Source organism: Prunus avium, chromosome 6 (assembly GCF_965620075.1).
Source record: "Prunus avium chromosome 6, drPruAviu1.hap1.1, whole genome shotgun sequence".
NCBI classification, from domain to species: domain Eukaryota; kingdom Viridiplantae; phylum Streptophyta; class Magnoliopsida; order Rosales; family Rosaceae; genus Prunus; species Prunus avium.
The window spans coordinates 13,001,888-13,021,859 of record NC_142289.1 but is presented as its reverse complement, the minus strand read 5'-3'; the positions used below and the strand labels follow the sequence as shown (position 1 = coordinate 13,021,859).

Sequence of the window (19,972 nt, the reverse complement as noted above, 5' to 3'; positions counted from 1 at the left end):
AAAAGTCTAGCTGTAAAATAATAATTAATTTCTTTTATAAAATGGACACATGGCCATATTTGAGTGGGAGTACTATACGCTGACATGGTAGTACCGTATCATTCTATAATTTCTCCATGGCAATGGATGGAAACACAAAATACTATTTGCAAGGGCAACTACTGTTCACGTGAATAGTGGCTGCCCTAGCTCCCCCTTGCCATGGCTAAGAGCGACTCTAGTGGTGCGCCCAAGCCTCTGTCTGGGGGGTGTTTGGGCCAAAATCTTGTTTCCAGCGGCAAGGGCTTGCCCTGACAGGAGATGGGGCCCACGAACCCAGGCTAGCCCTCAGGCAAGATCTGCCTTAGTTTCAACCCCAGTTTGTTGATGTCATTAATGACGTCAGCAACAAAAAAAATTGAAAAAAATCTACAAAAAAATGTGAAAAAAATTCGAATAATTATTTAAAAATTCACCAAAAAGTTATGAACTGTTTTTCTATAAATACCTACCATTCTTCTTTATTTTCAACACAAAATCCTCTTATAATTTCTTCTCCTTCTATTAATTTTTATTTTCTACACAAAAATTTCAACACATTCAATACATTAAACAAAATATAATTAAAAGAAATCTTATCTGAAATATTCTCAAAGTTAATTCTTTAGAATTTAAAAACAAAATATTATCCGAAAATATTATTGAGGTAAAAAAATTTGTGAAAAAAACAAAAAAATGAATAGTAATTGCCCTTAGCCATGGCAACAGGTTGAAACACAAAATACTATTTGCAAGGGCAACTACTATTCACGTGAATAGTTGCTGCCCTAGCTCCCCTTGCCATGGCAAAGGGCAAATGGGTGGAGTTGGGGCAAATGGGTGGAGTTGCTCTTGTGAAACTTTTTTTTGAATAAAATGTCTTCTCCGACAAAAAGAACAGTCATGGAGTATTTTTGGTCAAAAAGCAGTCGTGGATTGTGAAAAAGGACGCCATTTTTTTCCTTTTTTTTCTTTTCGTAAATGCTCTTTGAGCTAGGCCTTGTATTCTGAAACGACGCATCACTGGGAACAGCCCCGGGTCTTCTTCCCCAAACTAGAACCAAAGTGCAATTCTCTCAAGGTCGCCAAAAATGGCGGCCACCAAGCACAAAGCTCCCGCGCGGAGCTTGGAGAAAATGAACTCGAGGGTTTGGCTCTTTTCGCTTCTACTTACTCTGCAATACGGAGCTCAGCCCCTGATCTCCAAACGCTGCACCAGGTACTTCAACGCCTTGATCCTTCAAATTTGTATGAGAAAATCATCAATTATCGAGCATATTGTCTGAAATTTGAATGTATTTTATGTGATTGGTACTTGCAGAAGAGAAGTGATCGTAACGTCGTCTGTTCTGACATGCGAGATAGCCAAAGTTGTATGTGCCCTAATTTTCATGGCAAGAGACGGTAGCTTGAAGAAAGTGTACAAAGAGTGGACTTTGGTTGGTGCCTTAACTGCTTCGGGCCTTCCCGCTGCCATTTATGCACTGCAAAATAGTTTGCTTCAGATTTCTTACAAGAACCTTGATTCACTTACCTTCTCAATGCTCAACCAGACTAAAATTATTTTTACTGCTCTCTTTACATATTTGATACTGAGGTATGAGGCTACCACACATTGTAACTCTGAATATGCTTAATGAATCAACTAGTTTTGATAATTTTTTTAACAGTTCTGATGCATCTGACAGTACCTATTAGACTGATTTTATTGTGGTATGAGGCTACAGTACCGTTGCAATTCTGAATATACTTGATGAACTAATTAATTAAGACAAAATTTTGAGAGTTCTGAGGCATCTGACTGTACCCATTAGACTGATTTTGGGTGCAATCTGTCATGTGTAGGCAGAAGCAATCAATCCAACAAATTGGGGCTCTCTTCTTGTTGATTCTGGCAGCTGTTCTTTTAAGTTTTGGTGAAGGCTCCAAAAAAGGGTCTAGTGCTAGCAATTCTGACCAAATATTGTTTAATGGGATTATTCCCGTCATGGTTGCCTCTGTACTCTCAGGTTTGGCATCCACTTTGTGTCAATGGGCATCCCAGGTTAGCCAAACATTTCAGTTTCTGTGGTTTGAACTTTGAAGGACTATTTTGTAGTCTGTTTGTTTGGTTCTCTGATCATTTTGGTCTCCTTTTATATTACAGGTTAAGAAACACTCATCATACTTGATGACTGTAGAGATGTCTATTGTGGGAAGTTTATGCCTGTTGGCTAGTACCTTTAAGTCTCCAGATGGAGAAGCTATTGCAAAGCATGGCCTTTTTTATGGATGGACTCCAATGACTTGGGTAATGATCATCATGATATTGACATTTTCCTATAGTTTTTGCATATTGGTTTGACTCCTTTGGAGTTTCTTTAATTGCTTAGTAGCTCCCATTCCATACTCAACAAAACCACCACAGCCATTGTTTAGTTTGGAAGGCAGACACCACAATCTAGTTCTTATTAAGTAAATTATTATTTGTCTTCAGCTCATGGTTTACATCTAAAGGAAAACATTTTGGAAGGTCATGCTGCTTCTTTCTGGTCCGCTGTCATTTAGAAATCCATCAGCACAGCTTCTATTTCCCATTTTCTTTCTTTCTTTCTTGGGTGTTGTCTTTTTCCTATTTTCTTTGCTTTCTTTATTTGCATGCGTCTGCTTGTAACAAAGCAAGTGCACGGTCTTTTCAGAACACAATTCTTGAGTCTGCTTGAAAACACTACTTACTGATCTTATCATATGATTATATCGGTGGGCGACAATTGTCAGATGTTAAGCAAAATGGTGCATGCTGGGGTTTACTTTTCTATTGTATTTGAAACACCTTACTTCGCCAAGATAAGAAGATGGACAATTTTGATAAATATTGTAAAGAATTGTATTTTGGATAGTGATTGATTTTTTTTGTAAATTATACTTGGCAAAGAAAAAAAAAGTAATTTCATGTGTTATGGTGTGCCTTTACAAATAGTTTCTTTTGGTTTTTTTCCTTGTTCCAGATCCCAGTCATGTCCAATGCCCTTGGTGGAATTCTTGTTGGTCTAGTCACAAGCTATGCCGGTGGCGTTAAAAAGGCAAGTTAACAACTAAGGATAACAAGAGCAGTTATTATCAGATGGCTTCAAGTTCACTCTAAGCTTTGTTTGATATTTTGTTGCAAACAGACAGGCTGAAAGCGAAGAAAAAATAAATCCTAAATGGCGTATTGATTTACTCCCATGCTTGACTGCTTGAATGAACATGCTACCTACTTTAAGAAAAAATAGCCTGGTTGCCTTATCTGCTTTATTTGTGGAACATTTAAAGGCAGCTGAATCTGATCTTGCTAGTGCTAAGTTTCATGCTAACCTTCATTGATAATTGTTTTACAATCTGACAAAATATACAGATTAATCTATCCTTTGGCATACCCTTGTAGTTGTTGACTGATCATTTTGTTCACCATGGCTGGGAAGATAACTTGTTTCCATCTTTACATGAATTTCTTATACATATTTTGTTCTTGCAAGGCCAATTCAGTTCTAAATATACTTACTGCAGAAGTTTTTTCTACTATGGTTGCAGGGTTTTGTCATTGTTTCTGCACTTCTTGTTACGGCTTTGTTGCAGTTCATTTTTGAAGGGAAACCACCTTCATTGTATTGTCTCGTAGCTCTTCCTCTTGTGGTTAGCAGCATTTCGATATACCAGAAGTATCCATACCGAGTTAAAAAGAAAGAACTGTAAATCCTATCGCAACATCGGCGGAGTTGTTTTAGCCCTTATCACTAAGGGCTTTAAATGGTTGGACTTATTGGAACTGGTAGATGCCAAGATGGCAGAGAGTTATGGAAATTTATTATATTTTACCTCCTAGTTAAGGAATGCAATCGCGCATTGTATGTAGCTTAAACATTTGAATGGGGTCTTTAATTTTGTGAAAGACCTCTTTGACCTGTCTCACAATCATTTGATATGAAGGTAATTGTAATTGTCTCCTGTTGTAATAGTACAATTGATACATGAAGATATTTTAGATGATAATTATCATTGCATGATTCTGCTTCTGTGGAGTAAGTAGCTGGATATCGAATAGAACTAGAACAAAATGAAACTTCAGATTAGAACAATGTGCCCCCACAAGGCCCACGACCATATAACAATTCAGAGTGCTGCTGTTTTTGCTTCTTGACATAGTAGTGAAGGGTCCATCGAGTTGTGTTTAAGGTTAGCCGAAGTGGCAAGGTAGAGGGGGGGTAATGTGTTAAGTTAGTACTAGAATAGGTTTTGATTTTATCCAATACAACAACAAAAAAGAGAGAAAGGAGTCGTGTCCGTCCAGGGTGTTGGATTAAAAATTCCCAGACGGGTAACATCATGAGCTATCATAAGAAGGAAGAAAGAGTAGTGCGGTCATTCATGTGACAATGAAGTCCGCAATGATAATGAAATACGTTGGACATAAGTGCCCAATTTACCCGATTCCCATCGCCACCGTTATCTCCACCAACACCACCACAACTACCTCCTAACACCTAATGCTTACCCATTGCCCATCCTAACCGTAGCAAAATATATGTATTTATTTATTCATTTAGTTGTCAAAGTTAGGAAGGATAAGGGGAAACTCACACACGGGTATTATGGAAGCTTGAATTTAGGACCACGTGAAAGCACACTAAGGCCCCGTTTGGTTCACGGAATGGATTTGATGGGAAATCATTTCCCATGTCATTTCTCAAGGGATAGGAAATTGCGATTCCTTTCCTATGTTTGGTAATGCGGGAAAGTAACCCAGAAATATTACTTTAATTCCTTTCCCATGTTTGTTTTGAGTAGGAATGGAAAACTAATTTTGTTTAGTTTCCCAATTTTACCCCTATTAAAAATATGTTATGAATTAAAAAATAAAAAAGGAATACCAATAGTTGTTGGATAAAACTATAATTATAAATTATTAGTAAGGACAAATTAGTCAAAAAGAGGTGCATTTAATGTTAGCTTTACTTTCCCATGAGAAGGGAAAGTAAAACCCAAGGAGGGATGATGACTTCACTTTCCCCCCTACTTTCCCATATCCAAGGCAACAATTTCTCATGCCTGACTTACCAAACATGGGAAAACAATTGATCTCCCATTCCCACGTTTCCTTTCTCATGAACCAAACGGGGCCCAAAGACCTGGGTCAATCCAACTAACACCCTATTGGTATCCTAACCATAGCATTTCTCTAAAGAAGAAATGAAGAATTTTTGTATTTTATTGAAGAATAAAATTCGTATAGGATTAGGATTTAGTTTTCGGGCCGATCATCAAATTAGGCCCGGCCCAGTGCAGTGGTCATCAAGAGAAATGGCAACCGAGTGAGGAAGTGAAGAATTGACACAAGGTCCGGGCAGCGCCATCTCCACTCTCCTCTCAAAATCAATCCAAAAAACTCTCCAAAATCACAGAGAAGGGAACGAAGAAGACAGAAAACAAAATCAGTCATGGGAAGTAGATTGGGGAGGAGGGTAATTCACTTCGCAAACCTACCCATCAAGCTCTTAATGCCCACCAACTTCACCAACATCAGAGAAATCGCTCTCAAAACCATCCCATCAGCTTCCAAGGTCGAAATCAAGCGCGTCCTCGAATCCCTCTACGGCTTCCAGGTCGAAAAGGTCCGTACGCTCAACATGGAGGGCAAGAAGAAGAAGCGCGGTGGCCTATTGTTCGCTAGACCCAATTACAAGAAGGCCTACGTCACGCTCAAGAACCCGCTCTCGCTCTCTCAGGACCTCTACCCGATTGGAGTAGTCGAGCAGGAGAGGAAGCAGACGAGCAAGCAATCCAAGTCCAGCGTCGTCGAAGAAGGTGAAACTGAGAAGCATTGGCTTTACGGGAAGGACAAGGAGGAACCTCGGAGGGTTAAGAACGACAAGGGTTCTGCTGTTTTCGGCGACGGTGTGGCCAAATTTCCCTGGAGCACCATGAGGTTTCGCTAGGCAGGTTTGAAGACTTTTGGAACTGGGTTTATGTTTTTTGTTGGGATTTTGAAATTTATGATATTTGAAGTTTGGGGAAAACTTCTGGCCATGTTTGAAGACTTTTCAATAGGACTGGAGCATTTAGCTTTCAATTAGCAGAATAGTATAATATTTATGGTTAATCGTTCTGATGATGCATGGTTATTATCTTTTACTTTACCAATAATTGTGCAAGCTCATATGTGATTAGTACTTGTGAAGTTCGAAATTTTTGAGGATAGAAGCATATTGGAAACTTGCATTGAGTATTTTTTCTATCTCCTCTAATAGGATTATTATGACATATGACATGTAAGAATTTTTTGTTTTTGTTTGATTGATAATCAATGTAACCAGAAAAAATGACCAAGTACTCCTCCAAAAGTTTAGCATAAAAGTTGTTTGTCCTCTAATTATATTCGACCGAAGAAACTTGTTGCTGCTTGAGCATCTCATGTGACCCATTGCTGAAAGCTTGTAGGCTTGTAGTTGTAGCAAAGGATGTAGTCTGCTAGACGTTCTATAGGAGGCAGAATTATTTTAGAGAAAATTAATGTGTAAGAATAGGAAAACTACAGAAATTTTTTACTTTTTATTTATTTTTGTGTATACATTATGTATAGGCAAGCAATAACAAACTATCAACTATCCCTAAGACAGTTGATATGGAGTTCTTAAAGGCTTAACTCTCATATGGTGTGGGGTGTCTTGGCTTCCTAGGTTAATATAATTTAGGGCATGGATGACCTTCGTCTGAAGGGGAGTCTGCTGCCAGCTGGGCTGGATCTTTGTTGGCCTTCTCCAGTTTCATTGCCCTCAACTTTTGCATGGAAAGAGTTCTTAATTTTTCTCCATCCCAAACTCCAACCTGACACATTCTTTTGCTTGCTGCCTATCCTTTCATACTCTTGCTGCAGCTCAGAGTAGTCACTCTGCAGCTCTGCCATCTTTATCTTTACATTCTCAAGTTCTGCTTTTAGATTCTTAATATCTGTATCTGTTGATGAGTGGTTCCCTTCCTGTTCAGAGTTATTACCACTTTGTGATTCCTTCTCTTGCATCGCCGTCCTCATCTTTACTTGTTCTGAGAAAAGCACCTGCACATGTTTCATATTCTCTTCCTCTAGTGAGAAATGCCAATTTTGATGGACCACGTACTGGTTGGCACTAAGATATGAAATGGTCTTCAAATGCTCAGTTAATTGTGTAAGCCTTTGTGAGGATTTTACATCTTGATTAAGTTAAGGGTCTATCTTCTTTTAATTTTATTTCCCTTTTGAGAGGAATGCCTTTGTGAAATCCATTTTTCAGAAGCATTATGGTTTCTGAAAATTTTGGGTGTCATAAAAAGGGAGAGCAAGGGCATAAGTGTTATTTGAAGGTCAGGGAACAGTTAAGTAATGATTAATTCGTTTTTGTAACAATTAATATACAGCAGTCCAAATTGGCACTATACAAGATTGAAGTGTTTGAGTTCTTATAAGAGTCTGATTGACTTTTATAATTATATGTTCTTTTCTACCAATTTTGTATGATGCTGGTGTAATGCTAATTTGCTAGAAAACTCTTAGCATGAATTTTGTCCAGTTGCTAAGTGATTTTTTTTCCAAAGTGCAGATGAACTTTTGTAAGACGATATGTGGTTCTAGCATGTTTGGTGGGAGATTGAAATTCTTTCCTTCCAATTTCTTGCAATTATTCATACCTGAGACCTGCCCTGCCCTGCCCTGCCCTGCCGCATCTCACATCTTTATCACTTAACCCAAAGCCTAAGGGCAAGTTATAGGCTTTTATTCTGTCTATGTTGCAGAAATTATCTCACAGCGTTTTATTTGGTTAGTGCCTAGGTGGTTGAAGTTATGTGACAATGCCTGCCATTTAGCACATATCTGAGTGAAATGAGGTTAGATGCCACTGTAATCTCCATTGTAGTTTAGCCCCTTAGGTTGCTCTTGCATACTTTGTCTGTAGCAATTGCATTTTTTCTAGTGATTTTTACTAAAAAGACCGTAAGAGGGCCATAAATGTCTTTCAGTTAATTTTTTATTTTGTTTCTTTTGGGGGGTTGGGGGACTAGGGATTACTCCGTGTTGGATGAATTCGGCTATGTGTTTGTAGTATGAATTCAATGTGCATAAAAAATACTGCTACACAACAACAAAAAAGGGTGCTTATTACAGTTTGTAGTAATAGTTAATCTTTTTTCCTTTTTTGTTCTCATTGATTTTCTTCTTCGCATAAGCCTCACTATTAGTGTCCTTGTGATGCTGCGTATAAATTATAAATACCTTAGCTTGTGGTTGGTGGAGGTTCTTGGGTTGCATTTCTTTTTCCTGTTATTACATATAAACTTGAAGTATCTTTATAATTTAATTCAAATGCAAGCCACTAAATATGTCTTGATAAAAGACCTAGATTCCTTAAGGATATAACTGATATCTTAAAATCTTTAACTAATTTTCTGCAGGGACCAATGATACAAAATTTATGTTTTAACATCGTGTGTGATTCTTAAATGTTACCTGGACAATGGTTCTCATAGGCAGTCGATCATTTTGTGCAGCATGCATGCATGCGTCGAGCGATAGTTTACTACAGTTCATTATTCTACATAGCCTTCTCCGGTCATGCTCGGGTAGTGAAGGATGGGTCTGAAAAAAAAGGGTTAGATTTTAGGTTATAAATTGCTTTAGGTGTAAACTAGAGAAACAGGTGAAAAAGTCACCTTGAGGTAGGTATCAATGGCTCTGTAGAGACCATCATCACATGTCCGTGCATTTTCTGGCAGTAATTCAGCCAATATTTGAAACTTGGTTATGGAGAGGTTTGGGTCTTCGGCAATCTCTGCTAGGTAGTTGTCTAACAGCTTACTAACATTGATTCTACCAGTCTTCTGTTGCTGTTCTTGCTGCTCATGCATCAAGAAATATTCCACAATCCTTTGCACGACTTCAGTGTCGTGCATTGTGCATTGTGCATTCTTCAGGTGAACTGTACTACACATTATGAAAATTAACAAGAACATGAGTGTTGGTTATCAATTGACTTCTTTGAAGGATTCTATTGTAATTATGTTGTTGAGTCTGACTAAATAAAGAATGTAGAATACTCACTTAACTAGTTTCCCTTGATCTGCATTATTGCAACTAGGAATCAACAGATCATTCACATTGGCATCTTCTAATATCATCCCCACTCTCTTTTCAAGCTCTGAAATCAAAGCTGGTGATGCAGAGTACAGCATGGCCATCTTTAACATCCTCAATAAGAACTTACATGAAACAGCTTCATTTTGAGGAGGAAGTACACTCACTAGGCTTTCAATAATTATTTTTTGCTCCTTGCTGTGTACATAACCCCCATCCTCTTTACTCCTACTCAATATACCGAACTGGAGGTCATTTTTTCCAAACCCATATCCTCTTAGTCCTTCAAACTCCACATCCATGCCTGGCAACCATCTCTCTGCATAGTGCATGATACATTTACCTATAAACTCTGGTCTTGTACTCTTTGCCTTTATTGCTGTTATAATCCTCATGAAATGATCTATTCGAAAGGTAGCCACTTCATTAAACCACCAGCCTTCTTGACAGTCTGTATCTCCAACAATGTTTTCTCTAGAAGTCTTCCAAGCAATTGAGTCACAGCACCTTCTGACAATTTGAAGATTTTCAGCCCATGGAGATAGAGTTTCACAAGATTTAAGTACAGTAATGGTGTCTTTCCACGAAGAAAGGACTACAAACGTGAGAAAAGCTTCAGTCTTAGAAATGAGATTTCCATCTTGAAGATCTTCTGTCATTTCTAGAAATTCTGAGGCGCATCTTAGTGGTGCTATGTTGTTAGGGTTCAAGTCCATTGGAAGACCATAACAAAATTTTAAAATGATTTCGAAGGTTTCTGATCCACCTGGGAAGCTTTCAAGCTTGAGGTCATAGCCAAAATTTGAAATTGAAGGCTGAAATTCCAATCGACCAATGTAGCCACATTTTGATACCAAGGGATACTGTAAAAAGAAATAGAAATGAAATAGGAACCAATTGAGTACTTTGTATATGTGTGTTTTCCCCTGGTTGCATATTATTATTTAGTTCCTATGAAATGTACTGTACAAAATTGAATTCATAAGACAAAGTTCATGCTGTGGCATTCAAGCTTTGTGTGTGCAAGTATGTCAATAATTTGTATGAAGTCCAAATGTAGGAAGTTATGCAGTCACCTATCATTGCCTTATAATTGTTGGGTTCAATCACTGTGTGTTTTCCCTTGTAGATAATTTTCTTTTTTAAAGTATATGGCATGCATTATGTATGTGCAAAATAGGAAGGCATAAACATTGTGATTAAAATAAAAAATTGGTTGATTCAATTTAAGCACTGAGTATTGTGTAGCGTGTACTGTTTAGATTGACTTTAACCTTGATTGGCACATAAGTTATAGGAATTGATACTAGGAAAGAGTTATATGGCTGTCCCATGGTCAAGCAGAAAGGGAGAAAGAGAACACTCTAGTTGCTTCACTTGAAAGTGTGCTTTTCGACGGTTAGTTTTGCTTTGATGTAGAAGAGGAAAATAAATGGCGCTGATATTATGAAACCACACAAAGATATTTTCAACAGAGGAGAAAGAAAGGGAGGGTTCCTAAGTACTCTGTTATTTCAGTGTATCTTGATGACAGGACGTTCTGGTTAATTCACTGGAAAATTCTTGCATGTGGTGTATGCATCTGTTCTGAATTATAATACATGGATCAAATAACGGTTCCTTTTGGGAAAAACATCATCTTGAATGTAACCTAGCATCTCTATTAGAATAACTATGATCATAAAATGAAGGCATGTGATGAACTTAATATTTCTGGTTGTTTATCTATATTTGTACTGGAATTGTGTATCATGTAAGAAGTTTGGTTTTGCTTGCAATTTTCTCTAAACTTCTTGTATGCAAACTTTTATGAGCTCTTTTAGGTATCAACTTATTGAGTATGTTTGTCTTGCTCTGTAGTTACCTTGTGAACGTTAAAGGTGACATCTTGAACTTCAATTGTTAGGTCTGTTGGGATATGAGAAGTGATAAACCTGCATGAATTCACCAAAAGAAAGAGTGAGAGGGATGAGAAACAGTTGAATAGGATATGGAGGTGCACAAATCTGTTGTTATTGAATGTTCTGCAAAAGAAATAATATTTTAGCCTAGACTTTCTCTAGGAGCAGTATAGTATAGATCTTTAATGATAAAACTGGGTTTCTTGCCAATTCTATGATGCAATTGTAGTTGTACCAGGAGTGTTCTTTCTTTTCGAAGCTATTTGCTATGGTGATGTGTTTGGAAGGAATTACGATGCTTTGTCCGTGAGTGCCCTCGTAATCGCACTCAGGAGTTTGTGGTGGAGTTAGAGACTTCTTCATGGTGACTTGACTCCTTCGCTGGATTTGTTTTTGAGTGACACTTCATTTGGATGAATAACATGATATAAGAAACTGGGATGTGATCTGAATAAATGCATGAGAAGTGAGTCTGTGGTTGTGATCAATGTACTATTAAGAGGGTTGGTGGAGTGCCCTCTAACTGTTGCATAACACAAGAGACTAATTTGGTGAATGTGTTATGAAAGAGACAGGGAATGTGGGCTCTCTTATTCTTAGAGGTCAGTTATCGGCCCTGTAAGTATGAAAGCAACCAACAGATGATTGTGTGGTTATGAATATAGATAATCTCTTACATAATTTTGTGAATCTCTTGGTCACAGAATAATTATGAGTTGATGTAACATCTAGTCTACTAATGTTGCATGTGGATGACACTTCTCTAGACCAATTCGAAAGAAGTTGGATTAATATTTCCTCGATGGATTTTTAACCCATACAAATTAAAACACAATCTATGTAACAACACCTCCTCAGAAAAATTCCCAAACCAAATACTAGTATCCACAAAAGCATTGCCCTTTTCTATAGCTATCCTATTGTAAATGGTTATGACAGATTTAGTTGAATGTGGACAATACTGTATAGCTATCCTTATGGATTTTGGAGACGAAATCTCTTTTCTTTTTGGTGAATAGCGATAGTCTAAACTACAAGGGGGAGGGTGTTTTCACACACTATCAAGGTGTCAAGGAGATTCGAATATGAGATTATTGATATGCAAATTAAGGTCCTTTTTCATAGGGCTAGACCTGTTGCCCATTTTTTTATTTTTAGTTTTTGGAATTAGGTGACGAGATTTTGAATAATGCAATAACTGTGTTGAAGAAATTTTGAATAAAATTTTATTTCTTTTTAAGTGTAATGTGATTTTTGACACAAATCCCTTGTATGTGTATGTGGTTGAGGTTGAACTTGTGCATAAGCTCCTAACTTGTGTATTATTTCTTTAGCGTGTTGTGATTTCACTTTCGTGGATGAGTTGTACTTGTGCATGTGCTCCTAACTTGTCGTGCATGCATGACGTGTAGTGACACATCCATGCACATGTTGGTGTAAAATACACATAACCTTTCTTTGAGCTCAAGAATTGAAGGTTTGGAAAGAGAACCTTGGCATATGCTTAATTAATGTTTTTTCCTGCAGAAAAATGTCCGGAATCTCACTTTGCCCTATGAACGTTAAATTCATTTTTTACTTTACCCTAACTTGTTAAGTTTGTCAAATTTTCCGTTTAAGGTGTTGATGTGACTTATGCATGAATTTTTATTTTTATTTTTTTGGTGGTTATATGTACTCCATGTGGAGATTAGATTCAAACTTGATTTCTTTTTAAGAATTGAAAAGACATAAAGGCTAACATTGGTTTTCATTCTAAGAAATGTTTTTCCTGCTTTTTGCCCATGACTTCTCTAAGAAATAATGTAACAAAAATTCTTCGACGGCTTGTGACAGTAATAAGAGGCGACCTCATCTGTAATGGGCTACCTGCTAGCCTCCAACATCCTCCTATTCTTACACTTTCTCCCACCATTTACAAGTCCCTGGTGTCTCGGGACCTCCTCCTCCCTCCTAAGGATTCAATGGAAAAGGGAGGATGAGAGAGAAAGAGAAAGTTAATAAAAAATTAAAAGAGGTTTGGGTGGACTTTTAACTGCAACGGTCACACGAGTTTCATTTCGGTCCTCCAAAAAACATTCAAACAAAAATTTAGAGGGAGGATCCCCATAAAACATTCTTGAGTGCATATATAACTAGTATAATTTCGTGTTCATCAATTTAAGATGTACAACTGTAGTTTTAAGGGTGTCTTATACATAAATTGTTATGATTCGGTCGTCCACATATACAATACTAGCTCTGTATCCTACATGTACAAATACATGAGGGGCATGTGAAGTTGATTGTGAATGCATGAACCATTTTCCTACTATACTCGATAACTTTTTCAAAGTGCAATTTGACAAACATGTTTAATTTTAGTTTAGTGTTAGTGTCATTTAGTTTTCACTTTATTTAAGAAAATCTCATAAACGACAATTGTAAATTTAAATTATTTATAAAAATAAAAAATAAAAAGTAATGCCAGATGCGGCCGAAATTTTAACAAAAGAGGAGGGGCAAATTCGGGCACCAAACCAAATATCAAAGATCTCTGACTTTTGCTGGTCTTCGTCATGGTTGGCGGTTTCTCCTCGGCACCATATATAAAACGCTGAACTCAAAAACACGAAAAAGGAAAAACGAAGAAGAGAAAAAAAAAAGCGTTAAGTAATTTTCCTCTTTGCTCTTCTGAGATTCAGATCCAAATATCCACAAAAGAAGGAAACGTGGGAGGGAGCTGAACAATCTTGAAAATGGCGACGGTGTCTCCTCTGGCTAAATACAAGCTGGTCTTCCTGGGCGATCAGTCCGTCGGAAAAACCAGCATCATCACCCGCTTCATGTACGACAAATTCGATACCACCTATCAGGTATTTTTCCATCCCCTTCATCATTTCATTCGATTTGGGTGAGTTCTTGCTCCGATCGCCCAATTTTAATTTCTTTTGTGTGATTTTGGGTATATTGGATTTGCAGGCTACGATTGGGATTGATTTTCTGTCGAAAACGATGTACCTTGAAGATCGGACAGTTCGTTTGCAGCTTTGGTAAGGATGCATCCAGGTTCCTTGTGATTTATGTTTGCTTAAGTAAATGGTTTTGTAGTGAATTAGGATGAAGGTTAATGACAATATACATATATGTGTGTGTGGGCGGGTGTCAATTTGTTTGAGGCTGATCCAATTGTTTGGTGTTTACAAGTGAGTCGGAGGGTTGCATCACATCCATATGGATCACAAAAATGATTTGTTTCTTTCTATTCTGAAATTATTTTGAGGAGCAATTTGGATAAATTTATTAGAGTTGTGGGGAAGGTGGCAAGTTTTCTGAGTTTTTCTTGCATGGGGCTGAAATCTTGATTCTGACAATGGTTTAGATCTTCATTGTGGTGCATCATATGGTCAAAAAGTGAATGGCAACTCTTCTAGAAAGAATAGAGCTCCACATTAGTAAACCAATTAGTGCATTTTTTATTTATACAAAGTTCGACAGACAAAGGTGTATGTTCTGCTTCATGGTTCTTTTGATGACCATTTGGTAGATCAAACTTTAGGGCTTGTTACTGCTACACACTTGTTGATTTGTGAGTTCATGTTTGTATTTCTTTTTTCTTTTTCCCTGAAACATGGCTTTTTAACTTTACAGGGATACTGCAGGGCAAGAAAGATTTAGGAGTCTCATTCCAAGCTACATCAGGGATTCTTCTGTTGCAGTGATTGTTTATGATGTAGCTAGTGAGTTTTAATCAGGAGAAGTTGGCCCTTTTAGAATCATTTTGTAAATTCAAAAGTTTCCTTTTTTAATATGAAATTCATTTTCTAATTGAAAACTAGAAAACTCTTGTCATTACTCATCCTTTTTGTTAGTAACACTAAACAGTTTTGTTCCGATGATAGGAAAAAGAAATGGATGGTTGGAAATTAAATAGACAGAAATCCATTTCTTTCCTTCTGCTTCTGTATGCGTGGGTGCACATCCATGTACATTTGCTCTCTTGTCTCATTACATAGCCCTTACAACATGAAACTTCCATTTATATTTATGCAACCCTTAATCTCTACTCCTTGTACATACATTTTGTGTTCCAAATTCCTGACTGAATTGTCGCATGCAGATAGACAGTCATTTCTGAACACTAATAAGTGGATAGAGGAAGTACGGACAGAACGAGGAACTGATGTCATTATCGTGCTTGTGGGGAACAAAACTGATCTCGTTGATAAAAGGTGAGGAATGCACCAAACTAGTACCCCTCCTCTTCATTGTGCAAGCAAAAATGTAGTACTTGTGCTGATTAATAATTTCAGTTTCTGTCCATCTTAGTGCACTTTGACATATGTATCTCCTTTGGTTCTATAAAACCTCATCAAACATGGACGAGAGAAGTTTTTTCTTCTGTAAGTGAACCTTTACCATTCATAGTGAAGACACTAAGAAATGCAGGACACCCTTGGTCATGGTTTCTGTAAAATTCCTGTTTTATTACCATGCAATTTATCTGGGATATATGTATATATATATATATATACATACACACAAAATCCTTCTAGTTAAACTGCAGTTCAAGTGCAACATCTTGAATACATGCATTTGCAACATCTTCATTTCTTCCAACAATTTCTGCTGTTCTGCTGTATTGTATTACCTTTTCTGAACTTCTTGATTCAGCCCTCATTGCAAGCATAAGAAACAATGCAGAGAAAATATTCCATTGTAATGCATTTCCTTTTACTTTTGGTTTCACCATCATGGAAATCAGTGCACTGGAATTCATGAATAGAGAAGTGTGGTTAGTGATTTGTTGAGTTTATTCAGTTAATTAAAGTTAAACTAGACACAATAGTTCATTTATTCTCATTATCAATTTTGAAACTGTTGTGACCTTGTGGTTTTGTTGATTAAACAGACAAGTCTCTATAGAGGAAGGGGATTCCAAATCTCGTGAGTTTGGAGTCATGTTCATTGAAACTAGTGCAAAAGCAGGATTTAATATCAAGGTAAAATAAATAAACTTAAGATGAAATTTAACTGTGTAATGGGCATTGTACAGAAAATCTACATAAATAAATAAATATTTTATGTATAGTTTATTTTTGGTATATTTCCTACTAGGACTTTTTCTACCTACTACATGTACATGATAACTATCATGATATCTATGCAAGTGTTTCTTGGTTTGTTTTGGTTTGGTTGCTCGCGTTTTTCATATGACTACTATGTTTGCAAAATTGCAGCCTTTATTCCGCAAGATTGCTGCTGCATTACCAGGGATGGAAACCCTTTCTTCAACAAAACAGGAAGACATGGTCGATGTAAACCTGAAGTCGACGAATAATTCATCCCACACAGAGCAGCAAGGAGGAGGGTGTGCATGCTAGGCGGCCGGCTATTCATTATTCAAAGGAAAAAGAGAAAGCAATTAGCATAATCCAAATTCAGCCAACATAGTGATCTATATTAGTATAAGCTATATTTTGACGGCAATGTGAAGCGACATAGATCTAATGCTTTCTGTTCCATTATGTAATCGTACGGTTTTCAGTGTTCATAGGAAACTAAAGGTAGCAACTCTTTTGTTCTAACCTACTAGAAATTAAATGACAGCTTGGATTTTTCTTACATTTCCATGACCATATTTATCCCCGTGGAATATGCAAAATGTTCCCCAAATGATTTCAAACAGATACTGATAGACACAGAAAGGAAATGGTTGATGGTTAGCAGAGCCATGCGCTAACAAACCCCTTTTAGTCTCCTTTTATGTCATAAAGCTGAAGGAACCGTGGATAGGTACAAATCCTAAATCCTGAAGAGAGAAATTGCTGTTTGCAGGTAGTCCCTCGGACCAAGTGTTTCAAAATGACAAAATATATAACATGAACGTCCATTTATGCTTGCACGAATTATTTCGGCGGCGAACTTGCAGTACCTAAAAGACCCTTCATCTTCATCATGCTCTCTAACTATGATCTGGGAGTGCACTATGGTTCCTCCGACGAAAGAGAAAACTTGAACCTTTTTACTTTCAAATCAAACATAATCAAGAGAAGAAGTGAACAGAAAAGAGTTGTGTATCTTTATAGTTCTTGGGGGAGCAAAGTGAGCAATCGCACAAAGCCCCACTTTGAAGGCGCCTCACATTAAATATTAATTTACACTAATATGTTGTTATAGCTTAATAATAATATTAATTTAAATACATTAATATTCACTTTTCATTTCTCTTTCAATATGAAAAATATTAATGTTGATGTGAGTTTATGATATTGGTATCTATTACTTGGCTTCTCCTATATTAATAGAATAATATTAATGTTGATTTTCCTATTCCTATTTAATATTGATTTTCATGTTGCCCAATATAAGAGACCTCCAACATACAACTTTGTATGCAATTTTCCAACCGCATGTATCTTAATTTTTTTTTTTCATGTATCTTACTTTGGCTTCTCCTATGCTGACGATACACCAATCAGGTGCTGCCACTTGTCATTCTCTTCAATTTATTACTATTTTTTAATGCTTTAACTTCCAAAAATTATAATAAATTTATTTAAAATACCCCAAAAAATCATACGAACTTCTTGTGACATTTTCTACATGTTTTGAGATTTAAAATATAATTTTGACTTATAAAAAATTCAAATAATTTCTCAAAGTCAAGTTTGTATAACACCAAGTGTAAAGATCACCATTTATCACTACAACTCTTCCTCCAATTATTACTTCAAATTTTCCAAACTCAAATTCGAACTTTCAAGCTTCATAGTCGAAGATAATGTCGCAAGGAGTTTGTAGAAATTTTTGGTGTATTTTTTTTTATTTTTTAAATGCATTTTTTGTGTATTTGTTAAGATAAATACACAAAATGAAACTCTAATGACACATGGTGCTATGTGAGATTGACACACGTTTGAAGTACTAATGATACACTAGTCAGGCGCTGCCACTTGTCATTCTCTTCAATTTATTACTATTTTTTATAACTTCCAAAAATCATAATAAATACCCCCCAAAAATCCTAAGAACTCCTTGTGACATTTTCTACATGTTTTGAGATTTAAAATATGATATTGACTTATAAAAAAATCAAATAATTTCTCAAAGTCAAGTTTGTATAACTCCAAGTGTAAAGATCATTACCCTTCATCACTACAACTCTTCCTCCAATTATTACTTCAAATTCCCAAACTCAAAATTGAAATTTCACGCTTCATAGTCTAAGATAATGTTGCATGGATTTTGTAGAAATTTTAGGTGTATTTTTTTTTTTAAATATTATTTTTTTGTTTATTTATTACGATAAATATACACAAAATGAAACTCTAATGACACACGTTTGAAATACTGACGATGCACTATTCAAATGCACAATAGAGATGTTGCATCTGTCATAGGGTGCATAACCATAACCATGATGATACATAAATGACCCATTATCCCCATAGACAACCTGAAATATGCAACAAGCATGATACACAATAATGCCAGGACACAAAAAAGTTTATCACGTAAGAGATGGTTTCTCATGTTCTTGAATTTTAAACCAAATTGGGTGATGAGTAGATTATCTTCAACTTTAAATCAAAAAAAGTTGAAGATAAATAGATTGTCTACAACAGGCTAAGGGCATCAAATAGGGAGTGAGATAGAGATGTAGCCTAAATTACATAACAAGATATCAACAACCTAATGATAAAACAAAAAGGTTAATTTGTAGTTAGTATCAAGGATTGAAATATCGGCCGATACACCGATTGACAGGACCCGACCCAAATTCCACTTTGGAATCTGAGCCGAACCCTATGCGTGTCCGACACCTGGCAGGTGCTGGGCACACTTGACTAAATTGCTCTTCTAACAAAACCGAAGTGGACCTTAAGTTTGACTTCTGCCGAAAATTCGGCAGAGTCTCCCCTGTAAATAGTCATTTCCCAAAAAAATTTCACTTGTACAAAATGCAATTAAAATCTCCAATCGTTTAGCATGCATCCAGTTTACATTCAAGCAATCCAACAACAAAATTATACGGCCTCAGGCCTTATGTTGTGTAGATACAGCTGCATCAAAATGGATTCAGTTGCATCCTCAACTTGTGATACTCGCAAGTGCACGAGCCGTTTGGTAGTATAGCATATGTAAGTGCGAGGTCGATCCCACGAGGATTGGTGATTGAATGATCCAATTCATTTTCCCTACACAAAACAGAAATGAAAAAGAAAGGAAATAAATAAAACAAGGAAGAAAGAAATAACTAACTCAAGCAGATAAGTTCCCAAGTTCAATTAGATTAACGGATTGATTCTAGCTAAAGTATGATTAAGCCATGGTGTTTGGTCATAACCTTGTGTTCCTAATTCCCTAATTTGATCATTTGTTGTCTAACCTAAAATTAAGCATTAGGAACCCATTAAGCATAGAAGAACAATTTAAACAACCAAGCATGTATCTAATCCCTGTTGTCGAATGTCCATACATACTCTTCCTATTCATAGTTCAATTCGAATTAAAGCATGGTGTATACTCTTAATTCAAACCAAGATAGCTAACATGCAAGCCTAAATGGTGATCAATCATTCAAACTAGCATATTAACTTATAAACATAATGAATAAGAACATGAACCATAATTGAAACGTGGAAACTAATCAAACTTGAAAACTTAAGAAAAGAATTTACATTACAAAGAAAAATAAACTACAACTAAGAAGCAAAAGGAAAGCTAGAATTGAGAACTAGAAAGCAAAATTAAGAGAATTTGAGGGAGAGAAGGGAAGGGAGCTCTAGAGAAGTGTTTGAGAGCTCCCCCCCTTGGGGTGTGTTTACAAGCTTAGAGAACTTCCCTATTTATAGGCCTAGGGGAAGTGAAAATCTGAATTCAATATGGCTAATGCATACAACACTTGTTTTATAAAATCTGAAATGGTTGATGCACTTGTATTAGAAAA

The 19,972-nt window shown here is 36.5% G+C and overlaps 4 protein-coding genes across 5 annotated transcripts; 3 read left to right on the top strand and 1 right to left on the bottom strand.

The window, feature by feature from the left end:
* Window positions 1–948: 948 nt before the first annotated feature.
* LOC110767121 (Nucleotide-sugar transporter family protein) lies at window positions 949–4,040 on the top strand. 2 transcript variants are annotated; one of them, XM_021970565.2, is made up of 6 exons: window positions 951–1,237; window positions 1,340–1,615; window positions 1,864–2,062; window positions 2,165–2,308; window positions 3,006–3,080; window positions 3,571–4,040. In XM_021970565.2, exons 1-6 carry the CDS (start codon window positions 1,110–1,112, stop codon window positions 3,730–3,732), a joined length of 984 nt encoding a protein of 327 aa, XP_021826257.2. In that variant the 5' UTR covers window positions 951–1,109; the 3' UTR covers window positions 3,733–4,040. The 2 variants fall into 2 exon arrangements, with proteins under 2 accessions (XP_088110094.1, XP_021826257.2); XM_088253968.1 differs by lacking the exon at window positions 3,006–3,080 and having other exon boundaries at window positions 949–1,237.
* A 1,306-nt stretch (window positions 4,041–5,346) lies between these two features.
* Window positions 5,347–6,148, top strand: LOC110767120 (Ribosomal protein L23/L15e family protein). The gene has a single exon (XM_021970564.2). It carries the CDS (start codon window positions 5,475–5,477, stop codon window positions 5,970–5,972), a length of 498 nt encoding a protein of 165 aa, XP_021826256.1. The 5' UTR covers window positions 5,347–5,474; the 3' UTR covers window positions 5,973–6,148.
* A 157-nt stretch (window positions 6,149–6,305) lies between these two features.
* On the bottom strand, window positions 6,306–11,504 carry DOT3 (Phototropic-responsive NPH3 family protein). Its single transcript, XM_021970563.2, has 6 exons — window positions 11,276–11,504; window positions 11,004–11,073; window positions 9,107–10,002; window positions 8,719–8,989; window positions 8,516–8,644; window positions 6,306–7,090 (listed from the first exon to the last, which is right to left on the bottom strand). The coding sequence occupies exons 1-6, from the start codon at window positions 11,401–11,403 to the stop codon at window positions 6,725–6,727; spliced, it is 1,860 nt and encodes a 619-aa protein (XP_021826255.2). The 5' UTR covers window positions 11,404–11,504; the 3' UTR covers window positions 6,306–6,724.
* Window positions 11,505–13,637: 2,133 nt separating this feature from the next.
* LOC110747179 (ras-related protein RABH1e) lies at window positions 13,638–16,646 on the top strand. The gene is made up of 6 exons (XM_021947369.2): window positions 13,638–13,895; window positions 14,002–14,072; window positions 14,671–14,759; window positions 15,140–15,251; window positions 15,932–16,022; window positions 16,260–16,646. The coding sequence occupies exons 1-6, from the start codon at window positions 13,779–13,781 to the stop codon at window positions 16,401–16,403; spliced, it is 624 nt and encodes a 207-aa protein (XP_021803061.2). The 5' UTR covers window positions 13,638–13,778; the 3' UTR covers window positions 16,404–16,646.
* Window positions 16,647–19,972: the final 3,326 nt, after the last annotated feature.